This window comes from Anoplophora glabripennis, unplaced genomic scaffold (genome assembly GCF_000390285.2).
Source record: "Anoplophora glabripennis isolate ALB-LARVAE unplaced genomic scaffold, Agla_2.0 scaffold439, whole genome shotgun sequence".
In the NCBI taxonomy this organism is placed as follows: Eukaryota; Metazoa; Arthropoda; class Insecta; order Coleoptera; family Cerambycidae; genus Anoplophora; species Anoplophora glabripennis.
In genome coordinates this window covers 42,776-65,477 of record NW_019416577.1, presented here as the reverse complement: position 1 = coordinate 65,477, position 22,702 = coordinate 42,776, and the positions used below count along the sequence as shown (strand labels likewise).

Sequence of the window (22,702 nt, the reverse complement as noted above, 5' to 3'; positions counted from 1 at the left end):
TGAATTAAAAGAAAAACACTTAACATGATATTAGCTTCATTTAATTCTATTAATAGAAGATGTAATATATGTATCGATGTGGGTGGTTCACATTTTGAACAACTGTTGTAAATACGTAACGTTAATTTTGTTTCTTGTTCAGTTGCTGTTGCTTGGTAAATATATTTTTATTATTATTTAGGATTATTAGTAAAGAGTATTAGGTCTCCAGGGAAAATTAAAACACGCCAGGAACACTACGTCACAGGTGGTGTAGAAAGGTGTAAATAATTTTGTTGATGTGCTTACAAATTGCATTTACTTTTAAGCATAAACATAAATATTCTTGTAATATTATGGTTAGAAGTGTCTGCCACAAGGGGAATGTATTGGGATGAATAATTTGAGAACGGCGAATCTTCGGAAAAAAATTAGTCATATTTTTTACATATTTTGTGCATTTTAATATAAATCAGTTACAATAACTTGTAAAAATGCAGTGGCGTAGGTTTTTTTTGTAAAAAAAGGGGGTGACCCCTGTCCAGTTGTACACCACTGGTTGAACCTTTAAGCTCATATTTTAGGGAATGTAAGGCCTAATGTAAGGCATACATTATCCGTACCAAATTTTATTGAGATCGGTTAAAAGATTTCGGAGATATAAATAAAAAATCAATTTTTTTTAACAACATCAACAGATACAGGGTATCTGTAGAACGGGGCTGTTCCAGACCAATGTTTATAAGGCAAACTCATATTATTTCCCTCTTATCTGCCCTCGAAGTTTCCTGCATAACATTCGGACCACCCTGTATATTAGAAGGACATATTAGTCGCTTTCAATTATGTAATACCTATATAATATGCATTAGGCAATTGTTAAAACAAATAACTACCACATGATAGTTAGTTAGGAAAGAAAATGTTGGGCATGACCTACACGCTCCTAATGACAGTATAGAACAGATATTGTTATCAGTCAATTCCGAATCGTTCACTGTTCGGAAGGAAAACGTTAAACAAATTTTGAAATGTTAGTGAAAATTCTAGTAGCATTGATTTGTTTTATATATTTTCCAGGTAAGTTATATCCTAGACATAATAAAATGGAACTTCTCATTATTAAATAAAGCGTAAAGTTTTAGAAATTTAATTTGTATGAATTTTTTTTTATAAATAAAATAATATATCAACATTAAAAATAATATTTCAACAAATACCCATTAGAATAAAATTGGGTAAAACTTGTTACGTAATTTAAATATACAGTGCATTCCCAATGAAGATGGTTCCGAAGACGATTAGTAAATAAAGTTACAGGGTGATATCCAGAAATCTTAATATTTAAGTAAATCCAAAGCGGCCGATCAACTTTAAATTATATAAAATTTAAAATTTTAATTATTTAATATTGCGAAAATAATGATTACATCAAATACTATACTCAGTATTTTTTTTTAGAATAGGTCTAAATTATTAGTTTGTCATACAGTGAAAAGTAATTGTGAGTCCCTAATTTATTTATTTGTCTATATATGAGAAGACATTTTATTTTTTAGTACTATACAGTATATGTATATTCGCACAGCGCAGATTTAAAATTAATATGTAGGTGTAATTTTTTAAGGAAATTATATCTGTTTGAAACAAAGGGAACGTTGACTGAGCATAATATTCAGAATGGCAAAAAATTTCTTATCAGAATGTCTTCCCTTCAACTGAGATTTTCGGTAAAACGATACACTATATCGATTTTTAACAAAAACACCTTTTTACGTAGAATTGTCCACGGAATCCAAAAATGAATCCCAAATGATTATTAGGTCATTGGCGTAGAAGTTGCGGTAAAAAAATCCCGCCTTACTAACCATTCCTACGCCACTGACCTACAAATATTTGTGAATTGTACAGTAGATTTGAATGAATTTGTTATAAGCATACCAAAGATTTTATAAACAATATGATTTTAAAAACCGACCAACACGGCCCTATTCAGTGAAAACGGTGAGACTTAGACCCTTGCCTTATAAGGCAATTCTGAATTATTTATTGAGTTCTATTTGTGATTGAAGTTTGATTCGCCCGAACTGAAACACTGTATACAATTATTTACAATATACTAGTAATAATTATCTAATTATTTGTTGTTCTATTTTTCGTATATGTACATAAAGTTAATAATTGGCAAATACATTGAATAGATGATTATAGAAATAAATTCAATAATCTATAATTTAATAAAATCGCTTCAGTTAAAAAAAAAATGTGGACATAGGCCGATGTATCTACAAATTAATATTTTGACATAGCTTTTAATTCCAAACAACTTTATTTCTAGCATTTGTTCATACTGTTAAAAATAAGAAGTCACGAATGACATTTCTCCGTAAAATAAAAAATAAAAACGATTTTTTCTTGAACACTTCGACCGTACATGTAAATATGCTTATAAATGTACTATTGAATTCAATGTAATATTTTTCTGTGTACCCTTAGAATTTTTCAATTTCAATGGCTGGCAATTCATGAGATAACTCTAAAACCATTACAAAATATTAATTTGACCACCAAAAAAAAATTAATGTTCAAAAACATTGACACTTCATCATTGGCTGTTAAGGTAGCATTCCAAAATAGTGAGACGATGACCATTTTCCTTTAAACAATCCTCAATGAGGTCATAGCTTCAACATGGGTCACCTTGTTTATTTGTAAATCATATCAAAAAATGAGGATAGAAAAATCTCTGTCTTACTTGAAAGGCATGTTCCTTGAATTTTTTGATCCCAATTATTTTTTTACTGGCATCATAATAAATCATAGATTTAAATGTATGTAAAAATATTTTGTATGTATTGTAAGTCCATATCCTTTACTAATGTAGTTTAAGGCCGTATACCTACTTTCAACAGATACACACTTTTTCATTTGCTGTACCGGATTAATTTTTACCTCCTGTATCGATAACAATTAGTATATATATAAATATATATAAATTTATTATGTAAAATTTATCGAATATCAGGTTGTACCATTCTGTATGAATAAAATTAAGTAATATGTAATTAAAATGGCCATGAAACATCAATTTATTTAGTTGCTTATGCTGACCTAAATTCACAAAGTAAAGATTAGTTTCCTTCTGTATATATCGTCGTTATTTCAAATCAGATTAAAAGCAGTAAAGTGTGCCATTTAATAGAATACCTAATTTTAGACTTCTTTTATTTGATCCCAAATTTTACGCAAGAAGTAATAATAATACTGGATATCACCTACAGCGAGCACCATTAACTCGCATTGCCTGACCAGCCACATTTTCGAGGAAGAATGGTCCGATGATGCTTCCAGCCCAAAATCGGCACTAAACAGTGACGCGTTGTCGATACAAAAGTTTAAATTATAAAATAGGACTACATGCACATGCAAGAAAAGAAAATGTAGAAACAAGACATGCAAAATGATATAAAACAAAATTTTAATTGCATAAAATAATAATAATATAATAATAATACTTGACAAATGGTGATAAATGAGTAAATTTACTAATTTTGTTTTCTAAATAGGATATAATTGCAAGTTTTTCTCCAAAAGTGTGAATAAACACGCAAGCCTCATTTCACAACACACCCCACAAGGTTTAAATTTGAATTTTACTAAAATCTTGAACAAACACTCCATACTCCATCACATAACGTATAGTAAATTCAAACATGTTTCTAATATAGCACGTTCCATAGACAGTTTTCACAATAAAAAGATTAAACTAGATATCCAATACATAATCTCACTGTAGAATATCAAGACTTCACAGTAAATTTAAACGTGCAACGGTGAAATAAAATTTAAAAAAAATTATATAAAAAGAAGAAAAAATGGAAATATAGTAGGTATAAGAATTGTAAAAAAAATAAATAAGAGAATTGTATTTGTGTCAATAACTGTAAAGTGTTTAATTAGTAGGAACTAAACATGTGATAGCGTTAAATGATACCAAAAAACACTATCGTAAACAAACTATTATAATATAGAAAGAGCTCTAAAATTGAGAAATTCAGAACTATTAGTTGTAAGAATAATTTGCATATAAACACACAATTTGTGAAAGAAAATTTGACATATGAAGGGCTCAGAGCCTAACTTGCAATAAAATAAAGATTCCCGTAAAGATACTAATAATTATCATTTTTATTGATATAACATTTCATACCATCAACTTATATATCATCAACTTTAAGAAGAAACTTACACTGATTGGCTTCTGAGCCCTCCACATACTGGAATAGTCAAGAAGATTTTAGAAGAATATAGTATTTTCTATGTTTGTCATTTGTTATACAAAAACTTATAAAAATCGATTGTCAGTCGAAGCCAGTTGAGTGAGAGCCAGTTCAAATCCAATTCGAGTTTTCAGTGCCAATTTAATGCAAGAAAAAAACAAGTAAAAAGATAGAAATAATACCAGTTAAAATCGAAGTTAAAGGTTAAATCACATTCAAGTAAACTAAGGAGCAAACAGTGCTACGAATAAAAATAAAGTGAAGTGTCAAACGAAACAAAGGAAGGTTACCTGAAAGAAATCCGATAAAGCTGGAATAAAGCAAACAAAAAGGTTTCAAAGTGAAATTCAAAAGCGAATTTGTAGACGAGGCTGTCGATTGTCAAATACAAATCTGAAGTGTCAATAAAGAAGCTCTCAAGATCAGCTCACAACATAGACAAGTTCGACGGTGGTTTCATAAATGTAAAGTGAAACCATATATTGGGTTATCTAGTGAAAAGAAGACACCAAAAACGAAAACGCCATCCAAAAACAAAGTTAAGAACAAACACACACAAAAAGAGACAGATCTTTAGAAAGGAGGTTTTTAGCCGTATTTATCAATAATTGTAAATTTTAGACTAGAAAGTAGCTAAAAGTTAGGTGCGATAGATTTTCAATATCATTACATATTTCCAAATATATTTTCTTTGTAATAAAATCATTATAAAAAAATCAAAAAATTTTAAATAGATTGACTACTAAAATTTAGATTTCATAACTTTCAATTTCAATTTCAATTCAATTTTTTGTCTACGGATAGAACTCGCTCCGGAGATTAAAGAGTGGAAAATAAAGCGAAAGTAAAATAAAGTAGGTAAATACATATTTATTTTCAACTAAAAAAACACTTACACACATACAGAAGTCACCCTGTATATTCCAAAACAATATGCAGGCTGCTATAAATTCGCTTCTCACTACAGGGATCTCGGAAACGGTAAGAGATACGAACTAGCTTAAATGGGGGGCAATATTGCGTAATCAGGGTACCAACATTATGCCTCTAAAAAAAATCAAAGGTTTTAGTTTAATTTCAGCCTTGTTTGATGTGATACTGAACACTTTCTCATAGCAGCTTTTTGCCCTCGAATGGCATAATCAATTTTTATGTGTAACGTTTCGTCTTTCCAGAACCATCAACTTCATTTTTTTAAATACGACTCAGGACATTTTATTACATTTTTTGCAAGCCTCAAAAATTGAATCATTTGAGTAAAAATGCCCTAGTAGCCTTTTTGAGGTGAGGATTCGGATTCAGCATAAAAAACTGTACTCATGTCTCTGGTACAGAACTTTTTTTGTGGAGCTGTGTAATATATTATGTACACAAAGCGACCCACTTTAGATGAGATTGTAGAGTACAACCTAAGCAGTAGATAGATTTAAAAAACTAATAGGTATAGGTATCTCTTACTATTTTCTTAGGCTCAGTTTCTTGGTATAAACGAATCATAAAATAAATTAGGGCTGTTTTGATTGATTTTCAGTATACAGCGTAATTTCCGAATTTGGCAAATTTTTATTGGCCCTTATAATCCTGTCAGTTTAGGAGATGTCACCAAAATGTTTAAACGTTTCCAATAAGTAGTCCATTTGTTCATATCATATTCACAGAAGTGTCAACCCCCGGGGCTTGCTTTTTGAAAACAGGAGAGTTAGTTCATTAGAGAAAATTACGTCATTTTCTCTTGACACACAGATAATGTGATTTTTGAAATTTTCTTGTGGAATATTTTCTCTAGATATCAAGAGAAATAATTCCACAGGGTTTTGTCGGGGGAATTGGCGTTTTCTCCGAATAGTTTGAACCCGAATGTCATCTCATGCTCATGCGCAAATTGTCACTTCATTCATTCGCTGTTCTAGGGTGCGTAATCATTTGAAATTTGAAATTTGTAATGGATCCAAATAATTTATTATTAAATCTAAATATAATGAATAATTTGCAAGCTGCAGAAATTGTAAACCATCCGCGACAACATTAATTAAACCATTTAAAGTTTCAGCAATATCTGACCCACTGTTCTTGGCAGGGCCCCCATAAGGGCTACTGGCGCCTGTGTGCAAAAAAGGATTTTGGCGCCCCTTAAGGCATTTTGGATCATGTTTTTTTATTTATTTTTTTGAAGGTAGGTGCTTGAAATAAAGCAAAAAACTGAACTTTAGAAGTCATATTTATTTGTAGACTAAAATATCAAAATGAAACAAACAATAAAATAATAACAAAATAAATTCTTGTTCACACCCATTTTAAAGCATTTACTTAACTAATGGGGTACAGACTTTTTTAATAGAACACCCTGTACTTTATGCGCTAAAATGAAAGAACTTTTTCCTCTGATTTCAAAAATATATACGGTGATGACATTTAGGCGAGCCATTTTTGAGGAATTTTAAGTTAAATAAATATAAATAAACTGCAAATAGGTTTCATAAAGATATCAAGAATTCAAGAAAGCCATGGAAACAAAAAAACCGCTGCAAATTGAATCGATACTTCCACATCACTTTTACTCGTTAACTTTCTTAAAGGGACAGGTTACTTGATTAAATGAAGTTATATCAAAAAACTAATGGTAAAATTGGGTTCCTTGACCCCAAAAACCTAGAAAAAGATATACATCATATTTTAATTTTAACCCCCTTCCCCTTCATCTAGAGGGGGAGGGGGTAAAATTTTAAATAATTTATTTTAGGAAATAAAAGACTTACTTTTCTACTTTTATATATTAATAATAACTAATTACGTTTTATTTTGCCCCCACTCCCCTCCCACCCATTACCCCCATTTTTTCTAATTTTAGACAAATATAAAATAAAACAAAATTAACATCTTGATACTCAAAAACCCTTAAAATGATATATTTTTCCATTTTTTTTTCAAACATTTCGAATTTTCCCCCTCCCTTTTTTACCCGCACCCTATTTTTTTACAAAAATCTCAAATAGATTGTAAAACTGAAATCTACAAAAACCCATAAAACGACATATTACTCGACTTTTTACGAAAAAATGCCATTTTTTGACAAACTTACCAAACTTTTTGGTAAACTGTCGTTTACCCCCCGTTTCTCCCCCTTCCCCTGAACCGATTTTGCTCAAAAACAATCCGAACCGTTCCCGTGTGCCAAATTTGAAGTCAATACAATATCTTAATTCCTTCGAAAGTTATCGCGGGAACTAACAGACATACAGACATAGACAGAAATTTTTTTTCGCTAAAATTGTATTTTTTGCGCGTTTTGGAACATTTTAGGACCATTAAGCCAAAAAAAAATTTTTGAAATTTTTTTACCGATACTATACTTCCCCATCACTTCGTGATGTGGAAGTAATTGTTATTTGTTATGTTTTATGAATTTGATATCAAGATACTCGTTTGCTATTTGGACTATTGAAAATAAATTATGTTTCTTCTAATTGTTTCTATGGCAATTTATTTAAGCTAATATAATATAACTTAAAAACAGCTCACCCAAATGATATCAACATATATATTTTCCAAATCAGAGAAAAAAGGGCTTTCATTTTAGCGCATAATATACAGGGTGTTTTATTAAAAAAAGTGGATGCTGCCTATATTTTTTCATTTTCGATGCGATTTTGTTTTTATCTGATAACTTCAAAAGATAATATAGGAAAAAACCTACAACTTCTGCTTAAAAACATTTTTTTTCTATCTGACATAATAAAGGCTCTAGGAAGCACGTAAATATAGTCAAAGACCCTGTACATGACATTTCAATTAATAAAAAGATATTTGGGTGAAAAATAATAATTATAACCAGTATCCTATAAAGGGTTAATGTTGATAGTATAAAGTAAAATAGGGAACATTTTATAAAAAATCAAACCGTTGAAATTGCAGTCAGCAGGTATTCAGCACTTAATTTTTTAGAAAAAAAAGTAGTAAACAAAATATTATACAATACAACACTTGACAAAATAAAAATAATTTTAAATGTAAAAAATTAATAGGATTACTTGTTTTTATGCACTTGTTGCACGGTCCAGTGAACTAACCGGTTTAAAAACGCCTCTGGCGATGCATCGCTTCTATAGCGCTCCGGGCATTGTTCATGTCTGCACAGGAAAAATCAAGAAACTACCGCCTGACATGTTCTCGCAACATAGGAATCGGCAGTAACTGGATGATTTACTAATAAAATTTCGTGTGTATTTATACCTAATCCTATTTAATTTCTCAACTTTTATTTTAAAATTAATTTTTGTTTTTTGTTTTTTTTGGAAATTTTTGCAATTTTTGACCCTGGGTTTTGGCGCCCCTAAAGGATGGCGCCCGTGTGCATTGCACACTTTGCACATATGGTAGCGGGGGCCCTGGTTCTTGGGCCTTTTGTGAGTGAAAGTAGAAGAAAACTTTCATTTTAAAAAGTTCTTCGTCGTTTCTAAGCATATTAATTTCTTTTTTGCGCTTTCGACGTGAACGAACGCTTCATCATAATTAGTGTTTAAGTTTTTAAGAGAAATTTGCCAGGTGATATTTTTCTCTGGAGAATCAGTTCTGTTTTCAAAAATCAAGCCCCTGTATATTTTTAAAGTTATATAAAAATTCATTTACTTTTTATTACATTATTACATATTACATTTAATTTTTTTCTATACTATTCGATTGATTATTTAAATAATGAAAAGTTGCCTTCGAAATTATTTACCTTTATATATTTTGAATTTTATATAGCTCCTACGACACTGCCAGGACAAAGATAAAAAATCACGTTCGCTTTGTCGCACTCATGGTACTGATGTTGTGGACAACTCGTATGCTTATGATAAAGATAGATTATTTTGTGCGTCAGTAAACCAGTGTTTCTTTAAATTATTGTATGCTCAATATCCATTGTTAATCTCAAAAAGGTAAATACATATTAATAAGGACTAATATATTTTCTTTTAGCCTAAAATGGATTTAAACGGATGCAAACTAACCCTCAGGTTCATCCCCAAAAATAATATTTCCGTGATAACTCGGGTTCTAATCAATATTTTGGAATGAAACAAAATGGAAATTACTTCTTATAAAAAAACATTTATGGGCTTATGTAATGCGTCACTTGAATGGAACAGTATGACGATATTCCACCAAATAGAGATACGCTCTGGGAACGTATACAAAATATTTGGAACGCTATAGACGTGAATTACACAGGGTGTTAAAAAAAAGGAGTGTAAAATATTTCAGGAGGTAATAGTATGAACCAAAATAAGCAGAAAAGTCTAAATAAACATGGGTCCGCAAAGTAACGGTTGCGGAGATATGGACCACTATTCGTTTTTCAAACATTTTATTTTATTAGGAATAAACTGACAAAGGAAGCTTTTAACAAACAAAAAACAAAGTTACAGACGATGTTCAAAGTGCCCTCCGTCCATTTCCAAGCAGGCACGACATCTTCGTCTCAACGATATTCGAACTCTTTCGAAAACACCCTCCTTGGTTTGGATTTCTTGACACTTTTGATTAATCCGTAGCTGCAGCTCTTCCAGGCTATTTGCAGGAGTACCATACACTAATGTCTTCAAATATCCCCAAACAAAGAAATCTAGACGGTTCAGATCAGACGATCTTGGAGGCCATAAAACAGGTCCGGCCCTTCCTACCCATCTATGTGGAAAAGTTTGGTGTAAATGCTCTCTAACGGCCATGGAAAAATGAGCTGGAGCACCATCATGCTGGAACCACATTTGTTGCCTCTGATTTAAAGGAATGTCTTCCAAAAACTCATACAGTCTGTTCTGCAGAAAGTTGAGATAATCCGCGCCTGTTAATCGGTTTGGTAAAACAACAGGACCTAGAAACCTGTCACCTACAATACCTATCCAAATATTTAATGAAAAACGTGCCTGATGTCCAGATTCTATTAGAGCATGAGGATTTTCGTCGGCCCAAATTTCTTGTGAACCCGGCCTCATCAGTAAAAAGAATGTTTGCAGGAAAACGAGGGTCTTCAGCATCATGACGTAGAAACCAGCGGCAAAAAACCAAACGTGCTTGATGATCATTTATTGGATTTAAGGCCTGTACTCGTTGCACATGGTATGGATAAAGCAGTTGCTCGTGAAGGATTCTCCAAACAAGAGGACCACTAATTCCTACCTCGGCTGATATTCTCCGCACACTCGTACCTGGATTCTGCTCTACCAGTGCTAGAATTTCTTCTTCTGCTCTAGGAGTGGATACCGACCTTGGTCTTCCGGATAAATGGCACTCTTTGCTCAAGGAACCGGTGTCACGCAATCTTTGGTGAATTCTTCCAAACATGCGTTGTGAAGGAATCTGGCGATTTGGATAAGCGTCAACATAAAGACGTCGCGCTTCGGTGGCGTTCCCATTAGCACGACCATACATGAAATGCATGTCTGTTAATTCTGCGTTAGAGTAACCAGCCATAGCGAAAGAAAACTTGTGCACTGAGAACAACTGTCAAATACGTACTGTTTATTTCACTAAACATCAACTATTATAAGAAAATACACAACATTTTTGCAAAATAAAAAAAGGGGCTAAAAACATAAAACTTGAGACTTTTCTGCTTATTTTGGTTCATACTATTACCTCCTTACATATTTTACATTATTTTTTTAACACCCTGTATACGACGCCTTGTTACATCTATGCCAAACAGATTACAAGCCGTTATTGATTCGGATGGTGGTTATATATTATTAGACTGTTTTGTTTTTTCATTGTTTATAAAATGATGTCAAAATAAGTAAATAAGTTCATAACACATGGGCCCAGAAATGCTTCCTTTCTGATAGATGTAAATTTTAAAAAATCCTGTTTTCCAAAATATTTCGAAAACGATTTAAGATATTTCACTGAGCTTTGGTGTCTAGTACAGTGGTAGTGTAATTCTTAAATCGTTTTCGAGATATTTAGAAAAAAATCGGATTTTAAATTTCTTTAGACATCTATCTCAGAAAGGAAACATTTCCGGACCCATAATGTCATAAACTTATTTACTTATTTTCACTTCCAGAACACGTCCTTAATATATTTCCCTTTCCTCCCGAAACTGTATAAGTTATAATAAAACTGTAGTCTACAATATTTTTTTATTTTGTTGCCTTCATGACCTTTCTGCAGAATATGACACAAATTCTTATACAAAATTATACAAAATATTAATTTTCTCAGGGACAAGAAAATTATTGTGGCAAGACAAAATAATTTCAAAACTTGTATACTCTTCTCTTTTTATAATGCATATACTTCAGGCCTGCAATTTTTTGTTATGTGTCGTTACACACGTGCCTACACACAAAAAGAATATGACACACCCCTAGTTATTGATGCCTCCCAAAATTCCTATTAATAGTCTACTGGCTCGCGCCTTTAAAAGTAGTATGCCTTTTAGGTTGGAAACCTTTATCTTGCGTCGAGTGTACAAGGGGACCTATGTTGTACATATTATTCAAACGGCGTTAAAAAAAAATAAGAAAGTATTTTATGTTCGTCTGAGGATAAAATAAGAAACTGAGTTTCAAAATTTCTTCTTCTGAAGAGAGTGATATGTCTTTCGAAACGTCGGGAAACCTAAACCGACAATAGCGCAACCAACCAACTGTTCAACCACCTATATTAGTTTTTTTTCTATATGTTATTATTGTACCCTGCAATCTCATCCTGAATGGACAACCTACATATATTTATTTAATTTCCAACTAACTTGCTGTTTTAGGTTATTGTCAAGATTTCGGCTATGACGGAAATATAGGTAAGTTTTATACATTAATCGTTATTTTATATCATAATTTGAAAAAAGTCAAATCAGCTACTTATTCCAATGCTACTTGATATAGGAAGGTTTTGTGGCAGTCGAATGTAAATATGAACTTTTTTCACAGAAAGGTTGCTAGATACAACTTAAAGATTTTTTAAATGATATATTTTTATAAACAGGGCCAATATGTCTAAGTAAAATGTTGCTGTGGAAAAATATACAGGTTGAAGTTATTTTTCGTTTTTTTTTTTCGAGTACCGCTTAACACAAAATTTAGAATGGAAACAATTTTTAGTTTATGTATTAAATATTATTAAAATACTATGATAAATTCCTTCTTTTTTTTGGCGTCATTTCTGCATAAAAAATATTCATTTGATAGGATATTATAATTCCTACAGTTTTCGAGAAAACTGCCTTAAAACATTTATGTTTTTATCCAACCTAAAAAATATATTTTCAAATAAATCAGTATTGTGATACAGATTAAATCCTTCTTATTTCATAAACTTTTAGAGAAACTAATATAAACAAAAAGTTATCTCATTTGGCCATATTCCTCTCATAAATGGATCTATCTACCTTATATCACAGTAATGTTAAAGAAACGCTTTGCCACATGTGTAAAAATATAAAGGGTGGTCTGTCAAAAAAATGTTACAGTTTAGCTTGTATCTCCGAAATACTACATTTAATTGCATTTTAAGTATAATTTGAAATCACAAGAATGTTTCCTACAACTTTGACCTATACCACTTTTTTCTAAGTACGAAAGTAAAAAATAAAAATAAAATGTTGTGAATAGTCCTGTACAGCGCATCTCATTTTCAATGTCATGGTATCTCATTCATTATTAAAGAAAGAAAGTCGTGATTTTCGGCTAAAACAGATTTTCGATATATTTTTGGGCTTTGGCGTTGGAGAAACCCAATATTTTAAAATTTTTGGGTAACCCCTATAGCTGCTGGTGTTGTATTTTTTCCGGCACTTAATTTTTTTACGTAGAATACAAAAATTTGCTAAAGACAAAATTGATAATATTTTAAATACGTTTAACGGTTTTCATCCTAAATTAGACTTTACTGTCGAAATCTCAAACAACAATGAAATTAATTTTCTTGATATAACTTTACTGCGTGTAAATAATAAAATTTTAAATAAATGGTTTATAAAACATACTTTGTCTGGCAGATATTAAATTATAATTCTTATAATCCTATAATTAACGAAAAAAGTGTGGTTATTAGTTTAATTAATAGAGCATTATACTTAACTAATTCTATAATAAATTAACAACGAAAAAAACAATAATTTTTAACAAAAATTCTACAAACTTTCAATATACTATATTACCATATAGGTATACAATGTTTGTCTAAAAAAAATAAATTTATCCTACCCAAATATAATACTTCTGTCGCTCATAAATCTGTTAATCAATTGAAACAATTGTTTACGCCTTTAAACAGTAAAACTACTGTTTTAATACCTAATTCCCATGTTCTGTACTCTAGCCTATCTAATGATTGCAATAGTCAACATATATGTATGTAATAAGTTAGACTTCACAAAATTTAGAAATCAGAAGAAACATAGAAAGATAAACACATTCTTTTAATTTTGATTAAACTAAAATTTTAGTTAAAGGACCAAATTACAAGAAAAGACTGATTTAGGGAATGAAACAAAAGTAATGTTAATTACAAAACTGGTATTCAAAAGTCAAATATATTTATCATAATTTAATTATATAATACGGTTGTTTCTACAGTTAAATTATTTTCATACATTGTTTTATTTTCCAAGAAATAACGCTTTTATTTTAGTTTTGCAAAATTTCTCCATTTTTACAATCTGATTGAATATCCTTTGTTCTCACCTTGATATCATTCTATCCATACATGCTATTGCGATTTTCGACATTAATAGTTTCTCATATTATCAGATTCAAACAAATAATATGTCAATGAAAATAAAATGCAAAATGAAAAAATTTCCCAGCTATGGTTTTAGCTATTCAGTTATTTTGTTTGGATTTATGATAAGTATATGGATATTGGATATTATTTATTTAGGTATGTATACACAGAAATATTTGTTAATAATTATTTTCGTTTATATAAAAACATGATATTTCTTCTTGCCCCCTCTTACCTTTGTTGCTTTCGTACTTAAAAAATATTGTATCAGCTAATGTTGTAGAAAAAACCACTTAAAAAATAACTGCATTTCGGGATTCCAGATTCAAGCCAATCTTATATTTTTTTGACAGAACACCCTGTATATTTTTAACATTACAGTGATATCAGATTTGATAGATCAATCTGTATTAATAAGAAAGATATAGCCAAAAGAGTATGCTTACAATACTCGTAAATACTTTAGACTCTTTTGGTCATAAGTTCAAGTATAACTGGAATATTGATTTCTTTCGAAATTTGAAACCCCATTTTCAAGGCCTATAACTTCTCAGGTGCAGCTTAGTTGCGTTAAATCACCATATTTTGGGTTCCTCTATATGTCCCTGCTCTGTGTCGGTTCTTATGCGAAACACTATGTATAATTAAATATATGTTTCTTCACAATGTGTTGTCGTAGTCGTAATGAATAGTGTTGCAATCATGTTATGTAATGTAAGTGATAAGTCATGGGTTGAGTGGAAAATAAATTTGAAATGGGAGGTAGAATAAAAAAAGTGTTTGATATATACAGTATGTCCGCGATTAGGGAGAATAAGAGGAAAAACTTTTTTATTTTACATTTTACGGAAAAAAGTTTTGATTGAATTTAAAATGAGGTTGCTATCTATGGTGAAACTTAACATTTCATGTCCAGAAAATAAAGAAATCTTAAAATGTCACGAGAATAAACTAGCTTTATTTTTAATATTTCTGAAAAGTGTCACTAGGAAAAATTTCAAATTAAAAGATGTGACATAATTTCAATTTGTGGAAAAATTGGCCTACTTTGATTATTTACAAATATTTACGTCCGCGGTTAGGGTGAATAAGAGGAAAATCTTTTTTATTTCAAATAGAAGGTTGTGAATAAAATGACATTTTATTCTTCACTTGTGTCACTGTACTTCATTAAAAACCCTCAACAGTAGGTACCTAATTAATTATCAGATAAATGCTAACTTTACAGCAAAAAAATATATCTAATACAGTGGTAAGGGTAATAACAATTATTATCGTCAAGTAATTCAAGATTTCAATGAAAAATACCTAGGTGTGCATGTGGTGCAGTCGTCATTACAAGTAGTTCAAAAATTTTTGAGAACCGGTTCACTGGCAAAAACACCTAGGCAAAAGAAAAACTATGATAATGAAGATGCCGTTACTGTGCTAGTTCTATAGTTAGTAAATGAATATCCAACCACGTCAATGAGGAGACGCTCAGAATACTTAGGAATTGTGAAAAAGACACATACAAAAAATTTTGAAACAAAATAAAATTCTGGCATACAAACCAATTCACAACCACACTTTCGAGGAAGGCGATTTTTGTCTGTCGGAGGTATGGAACGAAATTTCCATCAACAGATTACCTATGTTTTCGGACTAATCTACTTTTTCTACAAATGACATTGTAGCTTCACAACATTTGCGATATTGGAGTACCGAGAATTCTCATTTTAGAATACCATCTAGGCGGCAATATTTCAAAAAAGTAAATGTTTGGTATTCGGGATCCTTTTATGGAATAATTGAAGATACATGTAATGGAAACAGCTACCTGAATATGCTCCAAACGTTTTTTACTAATGAATTGGACAATTTACCACTGCCTACTGAAATTGTTTTTATGTTCAGCATGACGATTGTCCGGCGCATTCTGCTGTAACTGTTAGGACCTGGTTACAGAACACATTTCCCAATCGCTGTATATTTCATAACCATATATCAATTTTGTAGGAGTTGTATTATAACATCAAAATTTGTAGATTGGAAGCAAAAGACCACACCCCAAAAATACTTAAAATCGATTAATACATATTCCAGTTATTTACAAAATTCAAAAAAATTTCACGAACTTTGAGGCCATCTAGCAGCCAAACAAAGTGATTTTGGATATAGGTATATCTGCCTATTTTGAGCCCACGAATCTGTGATTTTCTGTTCTACACATAATTCTGGGACACCCTATATATTTGAATCTTTTCAGGTCCAAATCACTGGTCCGAAAAATACAGTAAATGTGTAGGAAAACACCAAAGTCCAATTGATATTGAAGAAGATAATGTAAAAATAATAAAATTTCCACCACTGAAATTCGATCATTTCAATAGTAATCTGAAAGAAGTGAAGATACTGAATAATGGGCACACTGGTAAGTATATGAGTATGATTCAAACACAGGGTGTACGGAAATGATGCGTCAATATTCCGGGGGGGAGAACGTGAATACCAAAGGATACCTACTAGTGATAAGTGCACAAAAAAAATTGAAGAATATTGGTACACTAGCAAAAAAGTTACTAGAAAAAATTAATTAGAAATTATTTTGACGCCTTGTAACTCCGCTAATTTTGAGTTTTCGAAAAAATATATTATAGCATAAATTTTTCGTGTCGAATAACCCTCAGGAATATTGACGCACTATTTTCGGACACCCTGTATGTGTAAATACCATACCTGATTTCGTTTTAACAAATATATAACCATCACTTAGCAATTATTCGTAACTTAGTATTAAATTATTCGATTGGATAAAAATACTGCAAAGTTATGTTGTCATAGTTGTCATCAGAGGTAACTCGAAAAGTATAGTTATTTTTCGCACCTTACAATTAGACCTAATAGTCCAGTTGGTAGAGGTTCGGCGTGTGTCAAACCTTGATAACCCGGAAATAATTACACAGGTCTACTTTAAATGATGAGTACAATAACAGGCTAATTTGCTGACAAAGTATTTTATCAGGAAAAAAAGTTATTAACAATTTAATCGTGAAAAAAATTTTTTTTAGTAGTTTTCTTTAAATAACTCAGCGGGATGACTTTGTACGAAAAAATGCTTAGGACATGATTTTGTTCGTAATAAAAATAGCTACAAAATGGCGGTGGTCCGATTACGAAATTTGCAATAACAAAGCCGTGAGATTGAAAAAACGGTATAAAACGCCAATTTTTTTAAGTTGCTGTAAAAATGTCAATTATAAACAAAAAGTGATAAAACTTTCGAAAACTATAGTTCAATATATATACAATAATGACGCTAAAGCCGAAAATCAGGAGAGCAAAACTTTTTGTTCTATAAGGTGTTATACATTCATCGGCATCTGAAACTCGAAACTTTGCCAAATTTGTTCGAAGCTTTGCTGACACTTGAAATTTGGTACACACATAGTGTAAATATGCAGAAACCAAAAGCAATTTGCAAAATTCAAGTATCTTCATTTTTGCAGTTTTGGTAAGGTTTTATACGTCACCCTAGTTTTATACGTCACCGTTTTTTTAATTTTTGGACGTATATTTATGTATATTTATAAAATATTCCATTACGGTAGATTAGCCAGCATAATTACCTACAATTTAAAAAAATATATATTTTCATCGTTTAGATCCTAAGCTACTTAACATTTTGCGCCTGTTAGCCGTAGTCGTACATTATTCAACATATTAACATAAAACAAAATCGTACGTGTGGGGTAAACCTTTAACTTTTCATTTTCGAGCGCGAGCTCCGCTCTTCGGCGCTTGTATACTATTAGAAATATGCAACAGTAAATTTAAACAATTGTTTACTTAAAGTTAAAGGTTTACCCCACACGTACGATTTTGTTTTATGTTAATATGTTGAATAATGTACGACTACGGCTAACAGGCGCAAAATGTTAAGTAGCTTAGGATCTAAACGATGAAAATATATATTTTTTTAAATTGTAGGTAATTATGCTGGCTAATCTACCGTAATGGAATATTTTATAAATATACATAAATATACGTCCAAAAATTAAAAAAACGGTGACGTATAAAACTAGGGTGACGTATAAAACCTTACCAAAACTGCAAAAATGAAGATACTTGAATTTTGCAAATTGCTTTTGGTTTCTGCATATTTACACTATGTGTGTACCAAATTTCAAGTGTCAGCAAAGCTTCGAACAAATTTGGCAAAGTTTCGAGTTTCAGATGCCGATGAATGTATAACACCTTATAGAACAAAAAGTTTTGCTCTCCTGATTTTCGGCTTTAGCGTCATTATTGTATATATATTGAACTATAGTTTTCGAAAGTTTTATCACTTTTTGTTTATAATTGACATTTTTACAGCAACTTAAAAAAATTGGCGTTTTATACCGTTTTTTCAATCTCACGGCTTTGTTATTGCAAATTTCGTAATCGGACCACCGCCATTTTGTAGCTATTTTTATTACGAACAAAATCATGTCCTAATCATTTTTTCGTACAAAGTCATCCCGCTGAGTTATTTAAAGAAAAATACTAAAAAAAAAAATTTTTTCACGATTAAATTGTTAATAACTTTTTTCCTGATAAAATACTTCATCATTTAAAGTAGACCTGTGTAGTTATTTCCGAGTTATCAAGAAAATGTCACCAACAGTAACTTTTCGGCCTCTGCCGACTGGAGTATAACGCAACTTGACTATCCCACTAAAGATGATATTACGGATGTCACCTCACGAACAACACGTGACATGATAAATACATACCTATATCCGTTCGTGTTAACATAAGAACCGGTTTTAGTTGTAGGAACATTGATGAACCTATTGCTTGTCTATATGGAATATCTCCATCATTTAATAAAGAACTTGTGTCAACGGACAAATCAGTATGTGGATCAGCTGGGATACTGACCGGATTAGCATAATCAAGTCCAAAACGTGGGATTATTTGTTTGATATAATGTTCCTGACTAATTTAAATCGAACCATCAACTTTATCTTGTGAAATCTCTAACCCAACAAAATAGTTAACTTCACCTTCTGTAATTTCGAATTATTCTTTTAAAATGTCTAAAACTTTCTGAATTCTGTTGATCTCCGAAGAAATCACCAGCCCATCATCTACGTAGATGATTAGAAGTACTTTTACTCCGTTCAGGTTTCCGGTATATACCCATTTGTTTGAGACCATAAAGAGATTTCCTTAGCTTGCATACTTGATCTGGTTCACTGTTGACATCCTCACTCCTTTTTGTTGTGAATATATCCTTTTGCACAAAGTCTTGCTTTAAAACGAGATATTTCTCCGTCTTGAGTTCTCTTAACCTTAAAAACCCATCTCGAGTCTATTAGTGATTTATTTTCAGGCAACTTTGTAAGTTCCCAAGTCTGATTTTTATTTAATGCTCTAAGTTCTTCAGGTATTGCCTCTTTCCATTGATTAGATTATTTGCTTTCCAATGCTTCCTTGTAGCTTTGTACATCAAGTACATCAATTTCTGCAAGATTTAATTCAAATAATATTTTCTTCTTTGACAATATTCTCCTCTGGAATATGCATCTGATTTTCACTTTCTTGTCCTCCCTTGTTATTCTCTTGTTCATATTCTTGAGCGAACAATTCATCACCTGCACTTATCTTCACATTATTTTCATGCTCACTTTAATTTAAGTCTTTAATAGTTTCATTAAATATTACATTTCTTGATATTACAACCATTTTAGTTTTTAGATCAAAGAGTCGGCAGTTGTTTGATGCATTTTCGTAACCAACTAAATTTCTTGCTTTTCGCTTCTAGCTTCGTACGTTTCAGGTCTGGAACATGCACGTAAGCTTGACTTTATGTGTATTAAAATCGGTTTCTTACTATACCACTGCTCAAACGGTGTAGAATTTGGAGTTTGACTGGTTTGTGTACGATTCAAGATATACACAGCTGTACTGACAGCTTCTGTCTACAAACACATATGTTGGACTATTAGCTCCATGCATCATGGAACGAGCACTTTCTACAATTGTCTATTATCTCTCTCTACTCTACCATTTTGCTGTGGAATATAAGGTGCAGTTGTTTCCAGTTCGATACCTTCTTTGTGCAAATAGTCTGTAAAGTCAGTGTTACAGTATTCGGTACCATTGTCTACAAGGAATACTTTCATTGGTCGTCCAAATTTAGTTTTTAATTTACTACAAAATTATTTAAAGCAATATAACACATCTGACTTGTTGTTATTGTTGTTATTTTATCAAACATATGTTTAATAAAATAAGCAGCACGATATCCGGAATAATCATCCTTGAATATGAGGAAATATCTTGATCCTTGTACTGAATGGCAGTTCATTGGTCCATATACATCACTAAAAAATTTTTCTCCAATTCCCATTCTTGTAACTTCCTTTTGTTTGAATGGCATTTTGTGTTGCTTGCCATACAAACAAGCTTCACAAAAGAAATTATCTATATCATTAAAGTTAACATTATCTAACAGCTTCTTTGACACCGTTTCCCGCAAACTTTTCACATTTAAATGTCCAAGTCTCTCGTGCCTTGTTTTTAACGAGTTCATGATAACTGAGTTCCCTTCAATAGTTACAGTACAAAACAGTAGCTGGTAAATGTTATTTATATCACGAACTGCACAGGCCGTAAGACCGAAAGAATAATAAATTTTTGCGTCAGTCTTTCTTCACGATTGTCATACTTTTTTAGTGACAACAGCCTCAGAGAAAAGGTTTTTCTTTATGTCCGGCACATACAACATTCAATTATTGAGGCATCATACCACCGATTGTTTATTCACTTTTGCACTTTTATTGTTACTTTGACAGCTAGATTTTGATTGTTCCCTAGAACAAACTATTTACTTCTTCTATTGTGGCAAAGTAGTCACTTCGGTAACACATAACACATAGAAGCTGAGGCACCGCTGTCCAAAATCCAGGAATCTGTATCAGAATAATTTACTGTCAGCTCAATGTCATTCTGACTAGTTGACATTCCAGCCTCTTCTACAATAAAAGCACTTTGTCTATTTGTACCTTCTCGATTTGTATTTTCTCTGTTTCGATTTGGCTCTTCTTTCACTTTTATCCTGCAATATTTAGCAATGTGGCATATTTAGCAATGTGGCACATTTTCGACATTTGTAACATATAAAGTTTTTCTTCAATTGCTTCTTTTCGTCTTTCATCGACACTGCAGCCAGTGCACTCTCCATCTCTTCGTAAGAACTCAAACTGGCTTTCTCGTCTAAAAGACATGCTGTTAAATTCGGTGTTGTTTGTTTTGACGCCTCAAGAGATAACCAAGCGTTTCTATACTTTTGAGGCAATACCTTCAGCATAACAGCAGCCTCGCTCAGGGTCTCTCCTGACTCTTTGACTTGTTTCGCCATGCTTTCAATTTTCGAAATTGGCTGCGCAATCGAATCATTGGAATTCATTTTATACTGATGAAACTTCTCATAGAGTAGCATTTTATTAACCTCTAACTTTTGCACGTAAGTGGAATCTAACTTATCCATTATTTCTTTAGCCGATTCACAATTTTCAATTAAGGTTATCTGCAATAACTCCATGGCAGCCGTTAGAGTAAACATTGCGTTTGCATCTTTTTTATTCCAGGCATTTAATGTATCTCCGGTTTCCTCTGATTTTGCTTTATAACCATTGACTACGTCAAAAATTCCTTTTGCCTTTAGGACGCATTTGATTTGGAATTTCCACTGCCCCCATTAAACTTATTGATGCTTGCTACGTCAATTTTGTCCATCTTATTATTGACCCTAAAGTTCTTTTTAGATTTCTGGAAAAAAACAGTATACCGGGTGATTCAGTTTGGTATTCGCGGCCCTGTATCTCTTTTATTTTAACAAATAGCTATAACAAACCCTATATATTTTTAAATCGCCGCTCAAACTCTATCAAATGACATTATTAGATCGTTTCCATGGTAACATATGTCAAAATTGCTATAGTCAACTGTTTTTGTTCAAATGGCACACTATATATTTTTTTATCAATTCTGGAAGATATTTTTTTTCTGCGTTCAACTATGTAAGAAAGTCTATAGTTTCATTAGAAATATTGCTAGAAAAACAGCAAAAAAGATGCACCCTACTTTTCGTAGCTTTATCCTGAAAAATGGTAGGCAGCTGCGAAAACAAGTTACTATGTTTTTTAAAGTAACATATTTTATTTTTAATACGATAGTAAAGATAACAATACTTATTTCGAATGTTCAAAATGACCTCCATTTGCTTCCAAACACAGAATAGCTCTGTTTATCACTCCCTCTCTACAAACACATTCTAGTGTTTATTCATTTAATCTCCGAAATTCTACTCTTATTCTGTTTTTAAAAGGTCATCAATATCATTTAAAGGCGAAGAGTAAACTTTTTCTTTTAGGTAAGGCCAAAGAAAGAAATCTATAGGAATGAGATCCGGAGATCTGTAGCAGGCTATTTAACATCTTTATCGAATCTTCTTCATCTCTTACCCTTCTGGGTTTAAAAACTTCTTTCAGCACTCTCCATAAATTAAAATCAAATCTAGTTTTTCTTGATTACTATAAGTATTCATGTTATAGTAATAATAATTAGTTATAGATAGAATAGGTAGGTACAAAATGTCAATTATTTTGAAAAACCGTTATTTAGAAACATCAAAATTCAATTGTTTCCGCAGCTGGCTATCATTTTTCAGAATAAAGCTACTGAAAGTAGGGTTCATCTAT

General features: G+C 31.6%; 1 protein-coding gene across 1 annotated transcript in view; it reads left to right on the top strand.

Moving 5' to 3' along the window:
* The first annotated feature begins 904 nt into the window (after window positions 1–904).
* Window positions 905–22,702, top strand: part of LOC108908091 (carbonic anhydrase 1-like) — a 31,235-nt gene continuing 9,437 nt past the window's right edge. The window contains exons 1-3 of the mRNA XM_018712013.1: window positions 905–1,059; window positions 12,010–12,045; window positions 16,219–16,383. Coding sequence (XP_018567529.1) covers window positions 1,011–1,059; window positions 12,010–12,045; window positions 16,219–16,383 — 250 coding nt within the window. The 5' untranslated portion in view covers window positions 905–1,010. The remainder of the gene's footprint in view (window positions 1,060–12,009; window positions 12,046–16,218; window positions 16,384–22,702) is intronic.